Raw genomic sequence first — 25,453 nt, 5'->3', positions numbered from 1 at the left:
TTGAAAGTGATACAAAAATGTATCAAAAATGTTCTGGGTCTTTATCATAGGCAATAAATGTTGGTGTAAATGACACACACAGTGGCAGCAGTAAAGTTGCTGTGCTGTTAAATAATGAGTCATAAAAGTCTCCCTAAATAATTTTTTTATTTTAATAAGAAATTAAAGTCACCGTCTTGAAGAGAGAACAATCATAACAGATTGTTGTTTTTATAAATCTTGAAACCAGGTTGTGTTTGTAACAGTACATTGATCAGAGAACAGAGCAGATTCAGGGTCAGAATGCACGTGAGATTTTATTTATTGGAGCTCATGCCCTTTGGAACAGTCAGTGTGCAGTAATGCAAAACATAAATAAACAAAAGTGCACCTCTTCAGCTTGGTCGCCACTTATCTTACTCAGCTTCAGAGACCACTGAAAACTTATCAGTTCTCTGGTTTTACTATTTACATGTATGTTTGAGGAACATGAATATTTTTGTTTTATTCTATAAACTACTGACATTTCCCTCCAAATTCCACAGAAAAATATTCACTTAGAGCATTTAATTGCAGAAAATGACAACTGATCATCTCATCTCATTATCTCTAGCCGCTTTATCCTTCTACAGGGTCGCAGGCAAGCTGGAGCCTATCCCAGCTGACTACGGGCGAAAGGCGGGGTATACCCTGGACAAGTCGCCAGGTCATCACAGGGCTGACACATAGACACAGACAACCATTCACACCTACGGTCAATTTAGAGTCACCAGTTAACCTAACTTGCATGTCTTTGGACTGTGGGGGAAACCGGAGTACCCGGAGGAAACCCACGCGGACACGGGGAGAACATGCAAACTCCACACAGAAAGGCCCTCGCCGGCCCCGGGGCTCGAACCCAGGACCTTCTTGCTGTGAGGCGACAGCGCTAACCACTACACCACCGTGCCGCCCGACAACTGATCAAAATAACAAAAAAAGATGAAGTGTTTTCACATCTTGAATAATGCATAGAAATCAAGCTCATATTCAACTTTAAGCAACAATGTTTAAACTAAGGATAAGTCCAGCAATCAATATTTCATGGAATAACCCTGACATTTAAATCACAACTTTCATGCATCTTGCCATGCTCTTCAATAGTCTTTCATGTTGCCCTTGGGTGATTTTATGCCACTTCTTGTGCAAAAATTAAATCAGCTCAGCTTTGTGTGATGGCTCTGACCATCCATCTTCCTGTTGATCATGTTCCAGAAGTTTTCAATGGGGTTCAGGTCTGGAGATTGGGCTGGCTATGACAGGGTCTTGATCTTGTGGTCCTCCATCCACACCTTGATTGAACTGGCTGTATAGCATGGAGTATTGTTCTGCTAGAAAACCCAATCCTCAGGGTTAGGGAACATTGTCAGAGCAGATGGAAGCAAGTTTTCTTTCAGCATAACCTTGTACATGGCTTGATTCATGTGTCCTTCACAAACAAAAATCTGCCCTATTCCAGCCTTGCTGAAGCACCCCCAGATCATCACAGATCTTCCACCAAATTTCACAATGGGTGCAAGACACTGTGGCTTGTAGGTCTCTCCAGGTCTCCGTCTCACCATTAGATGACCAGGTGATGGGAAAAGCTGAAAATTAGGCTCATCGGAGAAGATGACCTTACTCCAGTCCTCCACAGTCCAATCCTTATGGTCTTTAACAAGCCTCAGCCTGGCTCTTCTTTGCTTCTCATTGAAGAAGGGCTTTTGTCTAGCTTTGCATGACTTCAACTCTGCCTGGAGGAACCTGTTTTGAACTGCCCATGCCATGGACTTAACCCCAGCTGCCATTTGCCTTTCTTATTGTTGGTCACTTGAGGTCATCCTGCAGTTGTTGAGTGACATTCAAAGGAGTTGATGATCATCCCAGTCAGTGGGGAGTCATGTTCACCCTCTGTCACTCTGTAATTTTGTTTTCCCCAATGTAAGCTGCTTGACTGTGTTCTTATGAACTGCCATCTTTGAAATTTTGAGGATGGAAATAACCTGATACTCACTGTATCCCTCTGCCAATAAAACCAGAATTGAACCCTTCTTTTTCTCACTCAAAACTTTTTTTAACTCCTTTGGCATGATGAATAGATATTTTTGTATTCCAATTAAATTAAAGGTACTACTAGCACTGTTTTTGCCATCCAAACTGGTCCTACTGCAAGAGGATAGTGATGATGACAACAATGTTTTTTATACTTTTCCTCAGTAAATAAAATTTGGTTCAGGTGATCACCTAATCAGTACCTTATTAAGTAAAACAAGGTGTGCTTGTGTTGGAATTCCAGCACAGACACTGGAATGAAATGGTTGCCATACATAGAGATGCTGATTTAAGAAAAAAAAGAGTGGTCTTAATTTTTTCCAGAGCTACTGTATATGTAACTAACTATTAACATTTTAACTGTTAATAATAAACATTACACACATTACATATGTATTTATTTGTGCATGTTTTAATTGTCCAATTATGTAGATTAACAAAATTTAATATCAGTATGACCAAAGTGATTTTATTTTACTCTGAATTTATTTGAACTTGTGAATCATCACCTAATGTAGGATTAACATACAAATCCATCTGATCTTTGTAAAACCACAAAATGATGGTGGAGGGAAATTTAAAGCTTGAATTCTCCTCCATTGCACAGTTTCACACACACACACACACACACAGAGCTAAAACATTTCATCCAAGATTAACAGCATGGCCCTAACAAGTAGAAAATACAGTAAAGGCATGCACTTTCAAATTCTCAGTTTATTTAAAATACAGCAATAAAATTCAATAATATTTTCAGCTCATTTGACCTGTCAAATACTGTTGTGATTTTAATTAAAAGTTATGCCATTATTTTGAGTTAATAGCTTGTTATTTCAAGAGAGTATGTCATTATTTAACTTATTATTTTGACTGACTCAGACTGTCAAAATCCATCCATCCATTATCTGTAACCGCTTATCCTGTGCAGGGGTCGTAGGCAAGCTGGAGCCTATCCTAGCTGACTATGGGCGAAAGGTGGGGTACACCCTGGACAAATCGCCAGATCATCGCAGGGCTGACACATAGAGACAATCAACCATTCACACTCACATCTACAGTCAATTTAGAGCCAACAATTAGCCTAGCCTGCATGTCTTTGGACTGTGGGGGAAACTGGAGCACCCAGAGGAAACCCACGCAGACACGGGGAGACCATGCAAACTCCGCACAGAAAGGCCACCATCAGCCACCGAGCTCGAACCCGGACCTTCTTGCTGTGAGGCGACAGTGCTAAACACTACACAAACATGCCGCCCTGACTTTCAAAATAAATCATGATAATATATTTTGAGATCTTTTTATTTGAATTAATTCATTATTTCAAGATATTCTGTAAATATTTTGAGTTGAGTCACTTAAAAAAAAAATCACAATGTGTTTTTCAGGGTTTCCAAAAGGGAAAAAAAAGACCGAAACAAAGAACATTTAATCTTTTAATCTGCAATATTTCATGAATGAACTAGAATAATACAATATCAGTTCTAACAGAGCTGGGGTGGGTTTCCTGATAACATTGCATTTAGGTCTCAAGAGCGATTTTAAAGACGCTCTTAAGCAATTGTCTCTGTACATGGTTTTCCCAAACACACTTGTAAGAAGGAGTCTTACGAGCAACTTTACTAAGAACTTATTGGGCCTCAGTAGCTGCTAAAGGCATTAGTGCTGTATTTGCTGAAGGCAGTAGTTGCTAAATCCAGTCGATGAGGTCACATGGCACTCGTTTTTAACCGAACGTCAATGACATATGGAGTACTTAAAATATGTTACTGTATTGTATCATCGTTAAGCATTACATATATAATGTGGTAGTTAATAATTGGAAATATTTTACATTTTTGGACAACATTTTTTACTACAAGTGTGTTTTTTAATTAAATGAACCAAATTTCACATGAAAGAATGAGCAAATAATAAGCTAAATAATTAAGTAAATGTGTTCCCTGAGCCTGCTCATTTCACTGTTACCCAATCATGCAGTCAGGATTATTTCAACTGTGATCCACAATGCCAAGTTGGCAATGTTTTCCTTTCAAACACATACAGTGGTGCTTGAAAGTATGTGAACCCTTTAGAATTTTCTGTATTTCTGCATAAATATGGCCTAAAACAACATCAGATTTTTACACAAGTCCGAAAAGTAAATAGAGAACCCAGTTAAACAAATGAGACAAAAATATTATACTTGGTCATTTATTTATTGAGGAAAATGATCCAACATTACACATCTATGAGTGGCAAAAGTATGTGAACCTTTGCTTTCAGTATCTGGTGTGATCCCCTTGTGCAGCAATAACTGCAACTAAATGTTTCTGGTAACTGTTAATCAGTCCTGCACACCGGCTTGGAGGAATTTTAGCCCATTCCTCTGTACAGAACAGCTTCAACTCTGGGATGTTGGTGGGTTTCCTTACATGAACTGCTCGCTTCAGGTCCTTCCACAACATTTTGATTGGATTAAGGTCAGGACTTTGACTTGGCCATTCCAAAACATTAACTTTATTCTTCTTTAACCATTCTTTGGTAGAACGACTTGTGTGCTTAGGGTCGTTGTCTTGCTGCATGACCCACCTTCTCTTGAGATTCAGTACATGGACAGATGTCCTGACATTTTCCTTTAGGATTCGTTGGTATCATTCAGAATTCATTGTTCCATCAATGATGGCAAGCCGTCCTGGCCCAGATGCAGCAAAACAGGCCCAAACCATGATACTACCACCACCATGTTTCACAGATGGGATAAGGTTCTTATGCTGGAATGCAGTGTTTTCCTTCCTCCAAACATAACGCTTCTCATTTAAACCAAAAAGTTCTATTTTGGACTCATCTGTCCACAAAACATTTTTCCAATATCCTTCTGGCTTGTCCACATGATCTTTAGCAAACTGCAGATGAGCAGCAATGTTCTTTTTGGAAAACAGTGGCTTTCTCCTTGCAACCCTGCCATGCACACCATTGTTGTTCAGTGTTCTCCCGATGGTGGACTCATGAACATTAACATTAGCCAGTGTGAGAGAGGCCTTCAGTTGCTTAGAAGTTACCCTGGGGTCCTTTGTGACCTCGCCAACTATTACACGCCTTGCTCTTGGAGTGATCTTTGTTGGTCAACCACTCCTGGGGAGGGTAACAATGGTCTTGAATTTCCTCCATTTGTACACAATCTGTCTGACTGTGGATTGGTGGAGTCCAAACTCTTTAGAGATGGTTTTGTAACCTTTTCCAGCCTGATGAGCATCAACAACGCATTTTCTGAGGTCCTCAGAAATCTCCTTTGTTCATGCCATGATGCACTTCCACAAACATGTGTTGTGAAGATCAGACTTTGATAGATCCCTGTTCTTTAAATAAAACAGGGTGCCCACTCACACCTGATTGTCATCTCCTTGATTGAAAACACCTGACTCTAATTTCACCTTCAAATTAACTAATCCTAGACGTTCACATACTTTTGCCACTCACAGATATGTAATATTGGATCATTTTCCTCAATAAATAAATGACCAAGTACAATATTTTTGTCTCATTTGTTTAACTGGGTTCTCTTTATCTACTTTTAGGACTTGTGGGAAAATCTGATGATGTTTTAGGTCATATTTATGCAGAAATATAGAAAATTCTAAAGGGTTCACAAACTTTCAAGCACCACTGTATATGTTTGGCATGTGTCAGTGACTGAGATCATACTTTGTTAATTTAACCTCCTTCGGTACAGACAGATCAAAACCTAGCAATTACACACACACACACACACACAGAATGTTAGAGGTGCAGAAATTTGTCTCATTTATGACACTAAATGAGACAATCCCTTGCCTAATGGAGTTAAATTTGATTAAAATGTGGCGATATCAATGTGACATTACGATATTGATATGTAATTCCATAAAATATTGAAATATATTCAGAATGATTTACATATATTTATTTAATAATTAACTTGATGTACTTGCAATGGTCAAGAAAAATAATGTACAAGAAAAAAAATAACACCGGCAGCAGATTCAAAACCAGTTTCCGCTCATCCCTCAGAGGTGCATGCACATTGACTGCGAGGAGATGCTCTTTGTTGTGAAAGAGTGATCTAGATCCATCATAAATTAAAAGCGAACTAAAGTACTACTTTGGCGATGATGTTTAGGAAAACCACGTTAGCTTAACAATGGAACTTAAAGAGGTCATTAAAGATCCTCTTAGCCTGAAGAGGCTTTCAGGAAACCCACACCTGATTCACTCTTATTAGGCTACGTTTACATTAGACCGTATCTGTCTCGTTTTCTTCGCGGATGCACTGTCCGTTTACATTAAACCGCCTGGAAACGCCGGGAAACGGGAATCCACCAGCGTCCACGTATTCAATCCAGATCGTGTCAGCTCCGGTGCTGTGTAAACATTCAGAATACGCGGATACGCTGTGCTGAGCTCTAGCTGGCGTCGTCATTGGACAACGTCACTGTGACATCCACCTTCCTGATTCGCTGGCGTTGGTCATGTGACACGACTGCTGAAAAACGGCGCGGACTTCTGCCTTGTATCACCTTTCATTAAAGAGTATAAAAGTATGAAAATACTGCAAATACTGATGCAAATACTGCCCATTGTGTAGTTATGATTGTCTTTAGGCTTGCCATCCTTCCACTTGCAAGTGGTAAGTGATGTGCGCTGGGATCACACACACAGCGGCTCAGTCCCGAAAACACTGCTTGTCCACTTCACTCGCGCGCTCTGTGAGCTGCGCAGGGCCGGAGTGCGCACCCTCCAGAGGGCACTCGCTGTTCAGGGCGGAGTGATTTGGAGCGCAGGATGCCTGCGGAGCCGAGCGTATCCGTGTATTGGTATTGCTGTGTGCACGTAAATCGTGTATTGGTGTTGCTGTGTGCACACTAATCGTTTTAAAAACGTTAATCTAATGATCCGCTGATATGGTCTAATGTAAACATGGGCTTACAGAGACCTGAAGTGGGAGGAGCTTTAGAGGAGATTCTTCATCTAACACATGTAGGAATGGCAGTAATTTATCAGTAAATGTGTGTGTGAAAGTGTGTAAGTGTGTGTTAGTGAGAGGGTCAGAGAATGACAGTTTTCCTCTGTCCCAGTCCAGCTTTACTCTGATCCTCTGGAGTTTCTGTGCTACTGAGAGGTGAGTGACTGGATGTGGTGTAGAAACTGCAAAATATTTACCATCATAATACCACACATACCAGATACCACTTCTGGAGAATATCTTCTCCTTCATATGAGCAGATTCTGTCATCACACCCACAGCCCAGTCTGTACAGTCTCCAACTTCAACATCCCAGTAATGTGTCCCTGAGCTAAAACCTTCAGATCCCAGGATACACCAACATTCATCACCAAATCTCTCTGGATTATCAGGAAGTTTCTGTTCCTCATCAGTGAGTCTCACACTAGTCAGATCATCAGATACAAGGAGCTCAGGATGAACAGTGTTGGGATCCAGAGTTACAGGTGCTGAAAACACACACACACACACACACACACCTTTTTACATTCTGTTTCGATGGAGCTAATCTAACTTAATCATTACATTAGCATGGAACGAGCTAATATTGCTTAATCAAATAAATGATAACTGTAATAAAGTTTATCAATAAACATGTATAACTTAACATGCCTTGCATCTTTTTCTGTGTTTAAATTACAAATGTAAACAATCTTTATCATAACTGCAACTCAAAAACTTTTGTAAGCTGCTGAAACACTCAATTTTTTCAGTCAGTCCCTCTTCTCACACTTCAAACACTGAACAGTCTGACAGAAATAGAAGCTTTTCAACATAAAACTCCCCTTACGTTACATGAGTGCAACATGAAAGGTCAAATAATAATAATAATAATAGTAATGGGGCGGCACGGTGGTGTAGTGGTTAGCGCTGTCGCCTCACAGCAAGAAGGTCCGGGTTCGAGCCCCGTGGCCGGCGAGAGCCTTTCTGTGTGGAGTTTGCATGTTGTCTGCGTGGGTTTCCTCCGGGTGCTCTGGTTTCCCCCACAGTCCAAAGACATGCAGGTTAGGTTAACTGGTGACTCTAAATTGACCGTAGGTGTGAATGTGAGTGTGAATGGTTGTCTGTGTCTATGTGTCAGCCCTGCGATGACCTGGCTACTTGTCCAGGGTGTATCCCGCCTTTCACCCGTAGTCAGCTCGAATAGGCTCCAGCTTGCCTGCGACCCTGTAGAACAGGATAAAGCGGCTACAGATGATGAGATGAGATATATACAGTCCCCTCCAAAAGTATTGGAATGGCAAGGTCAATTCCTTTGGGGTTTTTTGTACACCGAAGACATTTGGGTTTCAGATCAAAAGATGAATATGAGACAAAAGTTCAGAATTCCAGCTTTTATTTCATGGTATTTACATCTAGATGTGTTAAACAATTCAGGACAGAGAACCTTTTCTTTGAACCCACCCACTTTTCAAGTGAGCAAAAGTATTGGAACAGACATTATTAAATTAACTTAAAGTGAATAACATTTAATATTTGGTGGCATAACCCTTACTTGCAATAACTGCATTGAGCCTGCGACCCATTGACTTCACCAGGCTGTTGCATTCTTCATTTGAAATGCTGTTCCAGGCCTTTACTGCAGCCTCTTTCAGTTGTTGTTTGTTTCTGGGGGTTTCTCCCTTCAGTCTCCTCTTCAGGAGGTAAAATACATGCTCTATTGGGTTAAGGTCCGGTGATTGACTTGGCCAGTCCAAGACCTTCCACTTTTTCCCCCTGATGAAGTCCTTTGTTGTGTTGGCAGTGTGTTTTGGGTCATTGTCTTGTTGCATGATGAAGCTTCTCCCAATTAGTTTGGATGCATTTTTCTGTAAATTGCCAGACAAAATGGTTTTGTAGACTTCAGAATTCATTCTGCTGCTACCATCATGAGTTACATCATCAATAAAGACTAGTGAGCCCGTTCCAGAAGCAGCCATGCAAGCCCAAGCCATGACATTACCTCCACCATGCTTCACAGATGAGCTTGTATGTTTTGGATCATAAGCAGATCCTTTCTTTCTCCATACTTTGGCCTTTCCATCACTTTGGTAGAGGTTAATCTTGGTCTCATCAGTCCATAAAACTTTGTCCCAAAACTTTTGTGGCTGATCTCTGTACTTCTTTGCAAAATCCAATCTAGCCTTCTGATTCTTTTTGCTGATGAGTGGTTTGCATCTTGTGGTATGGCCTCTATATTTCTTCTCTCGAAGTCTTCTTCGAACAGTGGATTGTGATACCTTCACCCCTGCCCTGTGGAGTTTGGCAGTGATGTCACTGACTGTTGTCTTTGGGTGTTTCTTCACAGCTCTCACAATGTTTCTGTCATCAACTGCTGTTGTTACCCTTGGCCGACCTGTTCGATGTTTGTTGCTCAGTACACCAGTAGTTTCTTTCTTTTTCAGTACATTCCAAATTGTTGTACTAGCTATGCCCAATGTTTGTGCAATAGCTCTGATCGATTTTCCCTCTTCTCTCAGCTTCAAAATGGTTTGCTTTTCTCCCATTGACAGATCTCTGGTCTTCATGTTTGCTTAGCAGCAAATACAGTTTTCACAGGTGAAACCCAAAGCCAAAAACAAGAACTATTTAAAGTTTCAACAATCAATCTAAAAGGCAACACCTGAGCAACTAGAAACACCCATCAGTCACATGTTCCAATACTTTTGCTCACTTGAAAAGTGGGTAGGTTCAAAGAAAAGGTGCTCTGTCCTGAGTTGTTTAACACATCTAGATGTAAATACCATGAAATACAAGCTGGAATTCTGAACTTTTGTCTCATATTCATCTTTTGATCTGAAACCCAAATGTCTTCAGTGTACAAAAAAAAACAAAGGAATTGACCTTGCCATTCCAATACTTTTGGAGGGGACTGTGAATGAACCATGACATTATAACAACCACACTAGTGTTACTAACAAAGGCAGAAAAACAGAAAGAAATAAAAAAAAACACTATTCATGTTCAACACACACACACTTAAGAGTCTTACTGTATTGGACAATGTATTGCATCATCTCCCAGACTCTGAACTTCAGGTTGGCCAGATGTTTTGCCACATGGATCAGTGCTCCTGAAAGCTCCTCTGGATGCTGCAGTGTGCTCTGGGCTCTGCAAAAACATTCAGGAGTCAGTGTTGCTGTGGGGTTGGATTCAGAAACACAGAGAATGAGAGAGACAGGAAGCACATCACTCACCTTTTCACTGTAGCCTTGTAGTTCTGTAAAACAACAAAGCAAATATCAGTGGATATGATTTACATTTTTACACCACAGAAATGTGACGTTTCTGATGATGGAAAGAAGTTTTACTTTCTCACAGTATAAATACTGACTAAATGATCCTCACTTGTAGCAATGAGACGTCTTCAGCTCTCATCTCCTCTTCTATGGCTCCGATTGTGTTTGAAAGAGATGATATGTCTCTGCTCAGTTTCTCAATCTTCTCCTTCATTATCTGACTTTTCTTTTCCTCTTCCTCTCTCAGTGCAGTGATCCTGACTGCCTCGTCATCTCGTAGAAACTGGTGAAGCTTCTGAAATTCCTTCTTAATCTGACACTCTGTGCATTGGGCCTGAATCTGAAGTGAGGAGGAAATCAAATTAAATATAACTGATTGTGCACAGATGCAAAATATAATTATTAGGGTGCATCAAACCCCACAAGGTGTTAAAAGTAATCTGTCCCTATCCTAATTATGTACCATTGACCAAAATAAAAAGCTTTGAAAAACATTTCTTAATTCTATAAATTTCTAGGGGGTCCACATTAAGGTTGAGTTTCTTTACTGTTATGCTGTTGCTATTACATGTCTTTGTGAAGATATGCCTTCATTTATTTATTTTTTTTACTGAATCATTAAATCTGTTAACAACTTGAGAATTGTGGATGTGAATTTTTCTTTAGCGTGGGTTTCCTTTGAGTTGTCTGTGTTAGGACTAGGACTGTTTTGGCCTCTAGAGGCCGCTGTTATTTCCTTTTCATGTCGTGTTTATTTTGGCCTCTAGAGGCCGCCACTGTTCCTGTGTTTTGTGTTTGTGTTAATTGCCTAATTATCTTCACCTGTGTCCTTAATTAGTTTGTCTATTTATACCCCTGAGTTCAGTCCTCTTGTCACGGAGTCTTTGTGCTGTTATGTTTATCTCCAGTTTCCTTTGTACTGTGTTTTTTGATCTTCTTAGCTTTTGAATTTTTGCACTTTGCTTTTCTTTTGGATTATACTCTTTGGGTTTTTTTTGTCTTTTGTTTTGCCCTGTATATAGTGTATATAGTTTAAATAAACCTTTTGATTCTTTTTCTACTTCCGCCTCACGCCTCTGCATTTGAGTCATCCCCCTGGTGGCCTAGTGGGGGTTTGCTGGATTATCACACCAACGAACCAGGTTCGAATCCCAGCAAAACCCTAACAGAAAGACTCCGTCATGACCGACTCAGCAGAGGCTGCTTCAACTGTCTACCCGGCCAACCTTCAGGGAATTATGGCAGCTTTGACACGCTTCGGAGCGACCATGGACGCTCATGGACGTACGCTCACCAGCCAACGTGAGGCCCTCGCTCGCCACGAGGAACTGCTTCAGCAAATTGGGAAAACCCTGGCACAGCTGACATCTCTGCCTGCATCTCCTGCTCCTGATCCAGTTCCTGCTCCTGATCCAGTTCCTGCTCCTGATCCAGCTCCCACTCCTGCTCCAGTGCCTCCTGCAATGCTGCCTTCTTCACCTCGCGAACCCAGCCTTCCTGCACCACAGAGGTATGACGGCAAGCACAGTGAGTGCCGAGAGTTCCTTACCCAGTGTCAACTCACCTTTGAGCTTCAGCCTACCACCTACACTACGGATCGCCGCAAGATTGCCTTTGTGATCACCTTATTAGCTGGTAAGGCGCGAGCCTGGGCTACTGCTATCTGGCAAAGACAGGGACCTGAGTGCTTTGATTTCCAGCTGTTTTCTGAAGAGATGCTTCGGGTCTTCGATCAGGCAGACATCAGTACCGACGCAGCCCGAAAGCTCATGTCCATCCGGCAAGGAGGAAGCGTCGCAGATTACGCCATCTCGTTCCGAACACTCGCAGCAGTAAGTGGATGGAACGAGACTGCCCTGGTGTCAGCCTTCCACCATGGTCTGTCTGACCCCATCAAGGACGGTCTGGCCTCTATTGGATGCCCAAGTGACCTCGAAACCCTCATCTCACATGCTATTCGTCTGGACAACAGGATGAGAGAACGCCACCAAGCCTTGAGCCCCCCCAGCCTCCCTACCTCTACCTGGAGACCGTCTACCTCCTTCAGTGACTGTCCAGAACCCATGCAAGTGGGTCGTACTCGCCTCTCCGCATCTGAGAGGGAGCGCAGAAGGAGGGACAAGTGCTGCATCTACTGTGGCAAGCCTGGTCACTTCCGAGCATCATGTCCCGAACTCTTGGGAAAAGGACCGCCCCATCCAGCCGAGGGAGGGTTGTGACGGGGCCTACCCTCTCTCCCGGACTCCCTGGCCAAGGAATCTACATCCCGGTCTCCATCTCCTGGGGTGAGTCTGTCCACTCTTGTCAAGCTTTGATAGACTCAGGGGCAGCTGGGAACTTTATGGATATTCACTTCGCCCAAAGCATCAATATTCCGACTGCACCTCTTGAAGTCCCACTGTCTGTGTCTGCCCTCGATGGCCAAGCGTTAGGTGATGGAAGAGTCACCCAAGTTACTTCTCCAGTTTTCCTCCAGTCTCAAGGTCACAAAGAAGAAATATCCCTGCACCTGATTCCTTCACCTGAGTTCCCAGTTATTCTAGGCCTTCCTTGGCTTACTCGCCACAACCCTCGCATAGACTGGGTAACAAGCCAGGTTGTGGAATGGGGCCCTGCATGCCATGCCTCTTGTCTGCTCTCTAGCTCTCCTGTGTCTCCTGCCGAGCCCCCTGATCTCACCGAGTTATCTCAAGTTCCCACAGAGTACTGGGATCTCAAGGAGGTATTCAGCAAGAGCAGGGCCGCCGTTCTTCCTCCGCACCGGGCCTACGACTGTGCCATCGACTTGCTCCCTGGGACTACCCCTCCTCGTGGCAGACTGTTTTCACTCTCTCAGCCAGAACACAAGGCCATGGAGGAATACCTCAAAGATGCCCTGGTCTCTGGGTTTATTCGACCCTCCACTTCACCTGCTGGAGCCGGCTTCTTCTTTGTCGGCAAGAAGGATGGGGGGCTCCGACCATGTATTGATTACAGGGGCCTGAATAAGATCACTGTGCGCAACCGATATCCCCTTCCGCTGATGTCCACAGCTTTCGACCTGCTCCAAGGCGCCACCATCTTCACCAAGTTGGACCTATGGAACGCATACCACCTCATCCGTATCCGACAGGGAGACGAGTGGAAGACTGCCTTTAACACCCCGTCTGGGCACTACGAATACCAGGTGATGCCCTTCGGACTCACCAACGCACCAGCTGTTTTTCAGGCCCTAATCAACGACGTCTTAAGGGACATAATTAACCTATACGTTTTTGTCTACCTCGACGACATCCTTATCTTTTCCAAGACCGTGCAGGAGCACCGCCACCATGTCCGCCAGGTTCTCCAGAGGCTGCTACAGAACAATCTGTTCGCCAAGGCCCAGAAATGCGAATTTCATGTTCCCGAGGTCTCCTTTCTGGGATTTATTGTACGGACAGGCCAACTCCAAATGGACCCTGCCAAGACCCTGGCCGTCCGGGATTGGCCTACTCCCAAGTCCGTTAAGGAGGTTCAGCGGTTCTTAGGATTCGCTAACTTCTACCGCAAGTTCATCAGGAACTTCAGTTCTGTGGCAGCACCCATGTCAGACCTCACCAAAGGGACAGGTGGATCTTATGGCTGGTCTCCTCAGGCAGAAAAGGCGTTCAAAGACCTCAAGGACCGCTTCTGCACGGCACCCATTCTGGTTCTCCCGGACACCTCCCAACCATTCATCGTGGAGGTGGACGCCTCGGACAGTGGTGTCGGCGCGGTGCTCTCTCAACGTTCGGAAGGAAAGCTGCACCCCTGCGCTTACTTCTCCCACCGCCTGAGTCCTGCTGAGTCCCGGTACGATGTGGGGGATCGAGAACTGCTAGCGGTCAAACTGGCCCTTGAGGAGTGGAGGCACTGGCTGGAGGGAGCACAACATCCATTCCTGGTTTGGACTGACCACAAGAACCTGGAGTACCTCCAGCAAGCCAAGAGACTGAACCCTCGACAGGCTAGGTGGGCCCTGTTTTTCAGTCGGTTTGACTTCACCCTCTCATACCGCCCCGGCTCCAAGAACACCAAACCTGACGCACTGTCCAGACTGTTCTCTGCCACTAACAGGGAGAATGAAGTCGGGCCTATTATCCCTGTGTCCCGGATTGTGGCCCCTGTCCGCTGGGGTATTGAGGAGGCTGTCCGACGAGCCCAACGCCAGGACCCCGGTCCTGGGACGGGGCCACCGGGCCTCTTGTACGTCCCACATCAAGCCCGGGCCAAGGTTCTCCAGTGGGGTCACTCTTCCCCTCTCACCGCCCACCCGGGAGCTCGGAGGACCCTGGACTTCCTGAAAAGACGCTTCTGGTGGCCTAACATGGAGAAGGAAGTAAGGTCATTTGTCCTGTTCTGTGAGGTTTGCACCAGAACCAAGAACCCACGACAGCGTCCCCAGGGTCTCCTGCATCCTCTGACCATTCCCCGGCGTCCCTGGTCCCACGTGGCAGTCGACTTTATCACGGGTCTCCCTGAGTCACAAGGTAACACGGTCATTTTGGTCTTAGTTGACAGATTCTCCAAGGCCTGCCGCTTCATACCACTGTGCAAACTCCCCTCTGCTCTTGAAACTGCGAAACTTTTGTTTAATCATGTCTTCCGAGTCTTTGGTCTTCCACAGGACATCGTCTCAGACCGAGGGCCCCAGTTCTCCTCCCGAGTGTGGCACGGGTTCTGCAAGGTCATCGGAGCCACTGCCAGCCTCTCCTCTGGGTTTCACCCACAGTCCAATGGTCAGACGGAGAGGCTCAACCAGGACCTGGAAACCACCCTGCGAGGCCTGGCTATGGATAACCCGACATCGTGGAGAACCTGGCTGCCATGGGCGGAGTACGCCCACAACACCCTGCAGTCATCGGCCACCAAGCTGTCGCCATTCCAGTGCCAATTCGGGTTCCAGCCACCTCTGTTCCCGGACCAGGAGGAGGACGCGGGGGTGCCCTCGGTCAACCAATATGTGAGACGGTGTCGCAAGACCTGGAGCAAGGTCAGGTAGACCCTCATACAGACCTCCAGAACCAACCAGACTCAGGCCAACCGCCATAGAAGACCTGCACACGCTTTCCGCCCTGGGCAGCGTGTTTGGCTGTCCACTAAGGACCTTCCACTGCGGGTGGAGAACCGCAAGCTTGCTCCTCGCTACATTGGCCCCTTCAAGGTGGTGCGCAGGGTGAACCCTGTCTCCTACCGGCTCCAGTTGCCCCGGACTCTGAGGATCAACCCCACTTTCCATGTTTCCCTGTTACGGCCCGTACTGACGTCTACGTATGCCCCTGCCCATAGGAACCCCCCACCCCCCCGCATCTTCCAGGGGCAGACTGTGTTCACTGTGAATCGCCTGCTTGACTCCCGCCGGGTCCGCGGCGGGTTGCAATATCTGGTGGACTGGGAGGGCTATGGTCCTGAGGAGCGCTGCTGGGTTCCTGCTCGGGATGTCCTTGATAAAGAACTATGTCGGGACTTCCATTCGGCCCATCCGGATCGCCCTGGGAACGTCAGGAGACGCTCCTAGGGGGGGGGTCCTGTTAGGACTAGGACTGTTTTGGCCTCTAGAGGCCGCTGTTATTTCCTTTTCATGTCGTGTTTATTTTGGCCTCTAGAGGCCGCCACTGTTCCTGTGTTTTGTGTTTGTGTTAATTGCCTAATTATCTTCACCTGTGTCCTTAATTAGTTTGTCTATTTATACCCCTGAGTTCAGTCCTCTTGTCACGGAGTCTTTGTGCTGTTATGTTTATCTCCAGTTTCCTTTGTACTGTGTTTTTTGATCTTCTTAGCTTTTGAATTTTTGCACTTTGCTTTTCTTTTGGATTATACTCTTTGGGTTTTTTTTGTCTTTTGTTTTGCCCTGTATATAGTGTATATAGTTTAAATAAACCTTTTGATTCTTTTTCTACTTCCGCCTCACGCCTCTGCATTTGAGTCATCCCCCTGGTGGCCTAGTGGGGGTTTGCTGGATTATCACACCAACGAACCAGGTTCGAATCCCAGCAAAACCCTAACAGTCTGGTTTCCTCCACAGTCCAAATACATGCAGATTAGGTTAATTGGTGACTCTAAATTGACTGTAGGTGTGAATGTGAATGGTTGTTTGTCTCTGTGTCAGCCCTGCAATGACCTGACAACTTGTCCAGGGTGTACCCCGCCTCTCACCCATAGTCAGCTGGGATAGGCTCTAGCTTGCCTACGACCCTGTAGAACAGGATAAGTGGCTACAGATAATGGATGGATGGATGAATTTTTCTTGATAGGCTTGTTTTGTAAGCCTTGTCACATTCGAGCACAGTGAAATTCTTTCTGCATTGAACTCATCTGAAGCAGTGAACACACACATCCCCTGCACCTGGGGAGCAGTTGGGGGTTAGGCACTCAAGGGCACTTCAGCCATGGATATAGAGGGAGGGGAAAGTGCTGTTCATTCACTACCCCTACCCACACATTTTCCTGCTGGTTCAGGGAATCAGACTTTTTGGTTCCAAAGCTGCTTCTCTAAACTTTAGGTCATAGCTTCCCCCATGGCTTTCTAGTAGTAGTTCAATTGAAATGACAACAGGTCTATGATGAGATCATGGCTTTAATCCACTTACATATGAATGGTTTTAATCTTGATATAGTCTATTAAATTCAGTGTTATGGGTAACATTGGTTATTGTAATACCAAAGTATGGTTATAACGTTTTCTGTAATTTTCTTCATATAAACCTAAACTTGGAAATAAGGTGTATGTATTTACATCTGTTGCGCCCGGCTCTGCTGTGCTATGGCTGCCTCATTCCTCCTACATATTAGCATGAGTTGCCCGGTCTTCCAGCTCCCAGGCTGCAGGGGGAGCTGATCAACTTGGCTGGCTGGCCATGGTGGCCAATAGGCCAGCTGATTGGTAGTTGGGTGGAGGCGTTTAAAAGCACCTCCTCCAGGTCTGTCGGTCTGATTCTTGCTCTGGCTTGGCTGCTCTGGCCCTGGGGCTACGAGGGCTGGCTGCAGCCTCTCTTTTTTTCTCTCTCTCTCCCTTTATCTTTTTATGCACTACACTGCATGAAGCTGACTGTCACTACACATTTGAGTAGCTTACATTTACTGACTGGGTTTGAATCTCTTTTAATAAATGATCATAGTATAACGTTACGTTCGGTGTGGTCTCCTCTATGTTATCTCCGCTTTGAGCCAAGTGGGCATAACATATGGGGGCTCGAGCCGTCTTTGTTCCCGACGTTTTCGTTGTTTAAAAAGATACTGTATGTAGTTCCCTAGAGTTGTGAACCGGCATATGTTTTGACTAGGCTGCTCTCATTGCTATTGGTAGAGCGTGAGGTGTGTAGAGCGACGTCATTGGTCTCAAGTTTTGTGAATGAAGGAGACGTATGTTTGGCCTGCCGGCTTCTCACAGTGTTTGTTTTGGGGGGATTTACATCGTAAGTGTAACGTTATACATGTTTGATCGGGGAAGAGTTGAGCAGAATAGAGCATTTAGTCCAACCAGTTTTGTTTATTTTGTTTTTTTTTGCGAAGTGTATTTGTGATCCCGTAACAGGGGATCAGCGTGCAGAGCCTAGCCATCCCCATTCTAGAGCGTTTTGGCGCTTGGGTAGGCCATAGTGTCACTGGAGCCTGGACCTTGGGCACCGCCGTGGATCTCCGTGCTGGATCGATTAACGGGACAGCTTGGCTCCAGCGGTATAGGTGAGTGAATCCTTTTGGTTCGCTGATCCTCGGTTCTTGGGCTCAGTGTGAAGATAGGTTAGTCTAGTGGTGGGTAAATGTTTGGGGGGAGCTCTGCTGTTATTTTGTTGCGTGTATTACAGATCACTTTGCCTGTAGTTTATCGTGTTTGGTTGGTTAAGTTAACCTGAAAGGCAACGTGTGTTTCTGTTTGTTGCGCATTTTTTTTTTTTTGATCGTTGAGTGTTGTCAAATTAGCATTAGAAAATGAGCATGTTTGATGCTTTCGTTGCGTCCCCATCTGAGGCGTTATTTGCGGCTTTAACTAAAGAACAGTTGAATAGTGTAGCCGACCATTATGGGATCGAAGTAATGTTGCCTAAATCAGCAAAGAAAGATGAACTTGCTACATTTATTTCTGAGCGCTTGAAGGAGAAGGACGTATTGCCTGGTACCAAGCCACAGGAGCAGACGAGTCAGGGGGCGTCTTTATTGAAAAGTCCTTCGAGTCCAGTAATGCAATCGGGGCAATCTAGCAAATTATCTTTCGAGCAACAAAAAGAATTGCTGCAAATGCAACATAGCTTGTTAATGGAACAAAAACGATTGGAGGCTAATGAAAGAGAAAAGGATCGTCAGTTGGAGTTGAGACGTTTAGATCAGGTCCGTGTAGTGGAGCGAGAGAAGCTTAAGGTCTCCTCGCCATCGGGCCTGGCCCATATGGTTAAATTCCTTCCTAAATTTGATGAAAGAGATCCTGATGTGTTTTTCTCTTTGTTCGAGAATGTGGCTCTTGATCAGGAGTGGAGTGATGAAGAGAAAGTGTTACTATTACAGACAGCTCTGATTGGGCGTTCGCAACAAGCTTTTATTGCTCTGTTGCCTTCCGAAAGGAAGAGCTATAAATCGGTTAAGGAGGCAGTGTTGAAGTGTTATGAATTAATTCCCGAAGCTTACAGACAATGATTTCGTTCATGGAAAAAATCTGATAAGCATACATATGCCGAACTGGCTAGAGATTTGTCTAGTTTTTTCAACCATTGGCTTGTAGCTGAAGGTGTTGAGTCATTTGAGGCATTGCGCGACTTAATGATTTTGGAGCAATTTAAAAATCTGTTGCCTGATCGTATGTGCACTTATGTTAATGAACATCCAGTAAAAACAGCGTCGGAGGCTGCTGCTCTCGCAGATGGGTTTGCTCTTACTCATAAGAATCAGGTGCGTGATTTTGTGCCACGGCAAGGGTATAACCGTGGGGGGCAGCGCTTTAACTACTTTAATGCTGTACCATCCATGTCTGATTTAGCCACTCCAACAAATTCTGATCAAACACAAAATCGTAACGCAGAAAATTGGCCTGTTTGTCATTTCTGTCTGGAGCCAGGTCATTTCAAAAGAAACTGTGCGAAAATGTTGAACGAACGTAGAAAGAAGAATGAGCGTGGTAAAGTGGGGCTTTGCGCATCTTCTATCTGTGCTACGCGTCAGTGCAAGGGGGTGGTAAAAATTGATGGGCGTTCGTTCGTTCCAGGAAAATCTGATCAGACGTCTTGTGCTGTATCGAACGAGTTCAAAAGTGGTGTAAAGGGGCAGTGTGATGAGCGTGACAAAACAACTGTGGCCGATATGACGGACTATGCTCCGTTTGTCACAGAGGGTTTTGTCTCGCTGGTTGGTGACACTCGCCGTGTTCCGGTAAAGATCCTGCGCGATACTGGGGCGTCTGAGAGCTTTATATGTCAATCAGTCCTGCCTTTCTCGTCTACTTCAGACACGGGGAACGTTGTGTTAATTCGGGGAATTGGGCTGCAAGCTTTTCCAGTGCCGTTGCATAGAATGCAATTATTTTCTGGTTTTGTGAATGGCGAAGTAACCATGGCTGTGCGTCCATCTTTGCCCATAGATGGAATAGACCTCATTGTGGGAAACAATCTGGCTCGTGATTGTGTTTTTCCCGAGCAGGTTGTGCCGCTGCCAGTGGTTAGAACCAAAGTTTCACCATCAGCTGAGCTAGTTAAGTGTGGTTCAGATTTTCCAGAGGTTTTTCCAGCGTGCGCTGTGACGCGCGCCATGGCGCGTCGGGAAGCTGCGCAACCGTCTGATGAATCTAAAACCACTTTAGCTCGACTTTTCATTCCTGAACTTCCGGCGTCATTGTCTCGTGATGACATTGTTGTGGCCCAAAAACACGATCAGGGGTTGCAGAAATATTTTGATCTGGTTGCTGATAAGGATAATATGGGTCATGGTTATTTTTTGCAGAATGATTTGTTACTTCTTAGGTGGTCGCCTACTGCTGACACTGATGAGGCAGGTCAGGTCGTGCAGGTGGTGATGCCTGAGGAATGTCGGGACAAAGTGTTGGCTACTGCGCATGGGGACATTTCTGGTCATTTCGGGGTCAAAAAGACTTACAATCGTGTGTTGCAGTACTTTTTCTGGCCACGCATTAAAAGGGATGTTGCGCGGTTTGTGAAGTCATGTCATGTCTGTCAGATTGTAGGAAAATCTGACATTGTCATTAAACCGGCTCCATTACAACCTATAGTGTCGGTGGGCACTCCCTTTGAACATCTTATCATCGATTGTGTAGGTCCTTTGCCCCCCTCAAAATCTGGCTGTGTTCAGTTGTTCACGGTAATGTGCCAAGCCACCAGGTATCCCGCTGCTTATGCGCTTCGAACCATTTCAACAAAATCCGTTGTTAAGAGTTTGACTCAGTTCATTTCAATCTTTGGGCTACCTAAAGTCATTCAAAGTGATCGCGGCTCGAATTTCACTTCAAGGACGTTTGCTGCTGCGCTCAAGCAGTTGAAAATACAACACAATTTCAGCTCTGCATATCATGCGCAGAGCCAAGGCGCGCTCGAACGTTTTCATGCCACACTCAAGTCTCTTCTCCGCGCGTATTGCGTGGAGATGAAACGTGAGTGGGAGGACGGTTTACCGTGGTTACTAATGGCTGCGCGAGATGTGGTGCAGGAAAGCACCGGCTTTAGTCCCAATGAACTGGTGTTCGGCCACAAGGTGCGAACTTCCTTGTCTGTGTTGGCAGATGATTTGGATACATCGGATCCTCCTGAGAATTTGGCCAGTTACGTTCTGGGCTTCAGGCGCAGACTGTTTCTGGCGTGGCAAAAAGCCAGCGAAAATTTGACTGACGCGTAAAAGAAAATGAAACACAACTATGATCACAAGGCTGAGGTGCGTGTCTTCAGCCCTGGGGATCAGGTTCTCGCGCTGTTACCCTTTCCGGGTTCTCCATTCGTTGCCAAATATTCTGGTCCATATACAGTCGTTCGGCAGGTTTCCGATGTAAACTATGTTGTCGCTACTCCTGAGCGTAGGAGAAATACGCAACTGTGTCACATTAACCTTTTAAAGCCATATTTCTCTTCAGCTCAGGTGGAGAGGAAGGCTGAGGTTAAAGCTGTTGGTTTCGCTGCGGTGGAGTGCGCTCCTCAGGCTCCGGTGGCAGGGGAGGATGGTGTGCGCTCTCCTGATGACGCGATTTTGCATGCACGTTTGAATAACTCTGAAACTTTAGCTGACCTGGATGTTTTTTTCAGTCATTTGGAATTACATAGGCGGGAGGAATTAAAAGTTTTGATTTTGGAATTTTCTTGTTTGTTTTCAGATATACCGTCTTGCACCAACTTGATGGAGCATGACATTGATGTCGGAGATGCAACACCTATACGACAGAGATTCTATCGCGTGGCACCCGACAAGCGTCAGAGTTTAGATGAGAGTGTCCAGTATCTACTTGATAATGGGCTAGCTAAGCCATCGTACTCTAGTTGGTCGTCCCCGTGTTTGCTCGTTAAGAAATCAGACAACACCTTTAGATTCTGTACTGATTACAGGAAAGTGAATGCGGTGACGAAACCAGACTCTTACCCGTTGCCTAGAATGGAAGATTGTATCGATCAAGTTGGTGCAGCACGTTTTGTTAGTAAATTTGATTTACTTAAAGGTTATTACCAGGTTCCGTTGTCTCCTAGGGCTCAAGAGGTGTCCTCTTTCATCACCCCTACTGGTCTCTACTCTTACACCCGCATGTCGTTTGGGCTACGCAACACCCCCTGCAGTTTCCAACGACTCAGGAACCGAGTCGTTGCGGGACTGGAGGGGTGCGCGGTGTATATTGATGACGTCGTTTGCTATGCAGATACATGGGAGGTCCATCTGTCACGCATTCGGGCACTGTTTGAGCGGTTGGTGGCAGCAACCCTCACAGTGAACTTAGCTAAATGTGAGTTTGCTCAAGCTACAGTGGAATACCTTGGTAAGATAGTTGGTCAGGGCCATGCTCGACCAGTTAGGGCCAAGGTCTTGGCGATAGATAATTTTCCACCTCCAGCGACAAAAAAGGAACTGATGCGTTTCTTAGGGATGATCGGGTATTACCGGAGTTTCTGTTGTAATTTTTCTTCTGTTACGGCACCTTTGACTAATTTACTCAAAAGTTCAGTGAAGTTTCAGTGGTCTGCTGAGTGTCAGCAGGCCTTTGATAATGCCAAAGCACTGTTGAGTTCTGCGCCCGTCCTGGCGGCTCCTAGGCTGGATGACCCGTTCCAGTTACAGGTTGACGCTAGTCAGGTTGGGGCGGGTGCAGTTCTTTTACAGCGGGATGCAAATGGTGTGGATAGACCAGTCTGCTACTTTTCCAGAAAATTAAACCGTCACCAGTACAATTACTCTACGATCGAAAAGGAGGCTCTTGCCCTGGTCTGGGCCCTCCAACATTTTGAGGTTTATGTTGGTGGTGGTGTGCACCCACTTATTGTTTACTCTGATCACAACCCTTTAACTTTTCTTTTTTCTCTCCAGAATCCCAACCAGCGCTTGATGCGTTGGGCACTTTTTCTACAGCCCTATGAGTTGTTCATTAGGCACATTAGGGGCGTGGATAACATCATGGCGGACGCCTTGTCTCGGGCGCCCGAGTAAAAGGGGTGTCCTCCTTCGGTATCGTCTTCACCTCTTCTCACTTGGCTGTCTAGGCGCCAGGTTTAGCTGGGTGGATGTGGTGAAGGACTGTATGGATGGGGGGGGGACACACTGTTGGGGTGGTGGAGTGTGGGTGTGTGAGTATATGTGTATGCATGTAGTTAATGGCTTTCAGGATAACTGTGTCTAATGTACTGTAATGTTTTTTAATGTTTTAATCAAGTGTGTGTTTGTATGTTGGGGTTAGGATTGCGTGTGGTCCCTGTCAGAACCCAGGCATGGGTGTCTGTCTTATGGGGGGAGTGATGTTGCGCCCGGCTCTGCTGTGCTATGGCTGCCTCATTCCTCCTACATATTAGCATGAGTTGCCCGGTCTTCCAGCTCCCAGGCTGCAGGGGGAGCTGATCAACTTGGCTGGCTGGCCATGGTGGCCAATAGGCCAACTGATTGGTAGTTGGGTGGAGGCGTTTAAAAGCACCTCCTCCAGGTCTGTCGGTCTGATTCTTGCTCTGGCTTGGCTGCTCTGGCCCTGGGGCTACGAGGGCTGGCTGCAGCCTCTCTTTTTTTCTCTCTCTCTCCCTTTATCTTTTTATGCACTACACTGCATGAAGCTGACTGTCACTACACATTTGAGTAGCTTACATTTACTGACTGGGTTTGAATCTCTTTTAATAAATGATCATAGTATAACGTTACGTTCGGTGTGGTCTCCTCTATGTTATCTCCGCTTTGAGCCAAGTGGGCATAACACATCATTCTTGAAATTATTCACTGTACAGATGGAGCACATGAACCATTATCGAATTGCCCAATTTTTTTTTGTCAGTAGGCTGCATATTGGTAAAGGAGCAAATTTAGACTGAGGACAGAAACATATTCAAAACTTTCATTTTTGAGTAGGGAAATGACACATACTATTAATTATAATATCAAGCCCATGCTATTGATTCTAACCTTGATATATTCTGCAGTCTGACTCCAGTTCAATTTACAGTCTGTAAAGTTCTTCAGTTTCTCCTGTAGGGGCTTCAGGGCAGTTGTGAGCTCCTCCTGAAATAAATTAACACACTGCATGGAGACTCTGTGTTTTAGATATTATTTAATTTATATAAACTAAATTAGGCGGCACGGTGGTGTAGTGGTTAGCGCTGTCGCCTCACAGCAAGAAGGTCCGGGTTCGAGCCCCGTGGCCGGTGAGGGCCTTTCTGTGCGGAGTTTGCATGTTCTCCCCGTGTCTGTGTGGGTTTCCTCCGGGTGCTCCAGTTTCCCCCACAGTCTAAAGACATGCAGGTTAGGTTAACTGGTGACTCTAAATTGACCGTAGGTGTGAGTGTGAATGGTTGTCTGTGTCTATGTGTCAGCCCTGTGATGACCTGGCGACTTGTCCAGGGTGTACCCCGCCTTTCGCCCGTAGTCAGCTGGGATAGGCTCCAGCTTGCCTGCGACCCTGTAGAAGGATAAAGCGGCTAGAGGTAATGAGATGAGATGAGCATTTGTTCACATGTGACCCATGAGTTCATTTTATTTACCTTACAGTCTGTTACTGCCTCATCAATGGGGCAGAATTTGTGGTTGTTGTGTTTTCCTGAATCCCGACACACCACACACACCGACTGTTGATCATCCAGACAGAAGAGTTTGAGTTTCTCACTGTGCAGATTGCAGACTGCTTCAGACCCTGATGAAGATCTCTGACTTCTCTTCTCTAAGAAAATCTCACACAGGTTCTTTAAGGCCAGATTTATGGGAGGATACTCCACAGACAACTGCCTCATACAAACAGGACAGTCTCTGGATCCATTGGACTCCCAGAACTGATGCAAACACACTTTACACACACTGTGACTGCAGTGCAGAAGAACAGGATCCTTGAAGATTTCCCGGCACACAGGACAGGAGAAATCCTCCTCTGAAAACCGAGAAGCCATTTTATTTTTATGCTGTTGTTGTTATCTCCATTCCGAATGCTCAGTTTCAACATCACATCAGAATCAGAATCAGAATCTGTCACATCTGTGCTCATACATGCCTTGAACTTTCACTTGCATGCATTCAAGTGCTGAACAATACATCTCAAGGACTAACAAGTGTAGCCAGGCAAAACAAACCTCGCCTGGTAGCACTTATGATGAATATGAAGGAAGATATCGTGAAAAAACAATTTTGACCTTTTTGGTGACCTAGACCTTGAGTTTGATTTTGACCTTGTGTGTGAATATTATTTGCCAATAAACATGGTTCTGATTTTGATTCTCTGCTGCTCTCAGCCAATCAGAACACACTGTACTGCTTACTGCTCTCAGCCAATCAGAACACACCATACTGCTCTCACACCGTACTGCGCAATTGTTACACTTACATTCTTACAGCATGATGACATAGTGGCTACCATCTCTATATGAAGCAGTAGTCACAAAAACCTTGACCTTGACAGGATAATCCCCAAAATGTTGGAGGTTCTATTTGAGACCAACGCCCATCTATCCTGCAAGTTTCATGAAGATTGGTCCAGCCGTTTTCCCGTAATATCATTAACAAAAAAACAAAGAAACCC

General features: G+C 45.2%; 1 protein-coding gene across 1 annotated transcript; it reads right to left on the bottom strand.

Moving 5' to 3' along the window:
• Positions 1 to 328: 328 nt before the first annotated feature.
• On the bottom strand, positions 329 to 24,827 carry LOC132892149 (zinc-binding protein A33-like). The gene is made up of 7 exons (XM_060930544.1): positions 24,429 to 24,827; positions 23,854 to 23,949; positions 10,394 to 10,624; positions 10,243 to 10,265; positions 10,038 to 10,156; positions 6,998 to 7,515; positions 329 to 415 (listed from the first exon to the last, which is right to left on the bottom strand). The coding sequence occupies exons 1-7, from the start codon at positions 24,825 to 24,827 to the stop codon at positions 329 to 331; spliced, it is 1,473 nt and encodes a 490-aa protein (XP_060786527.1).
• Positions 24,828 to 25,453: the final 626 nt, after the last annotated feature.

This window comes from Neoarius graeffei, chromosome 9, assembly GCF_027579695.1.
Source record: "Neoarius graeffei isolate fNeoGra1 chromosome 9, fNeoGra1.pri, whole genome shotgun sequence".
Classification (NCBI taxonomy): Eukaryota; Metazoa; Chordata; class Actinopteri; order Siluriformes; family Ariidae; genus Neoarius; species Neoarius graeffei.
The sequence above is the reverse complement of the archived record's forward strand: the minus strand, read 5'-3'. Positions and strand labels throughout refer to the sequence as shown.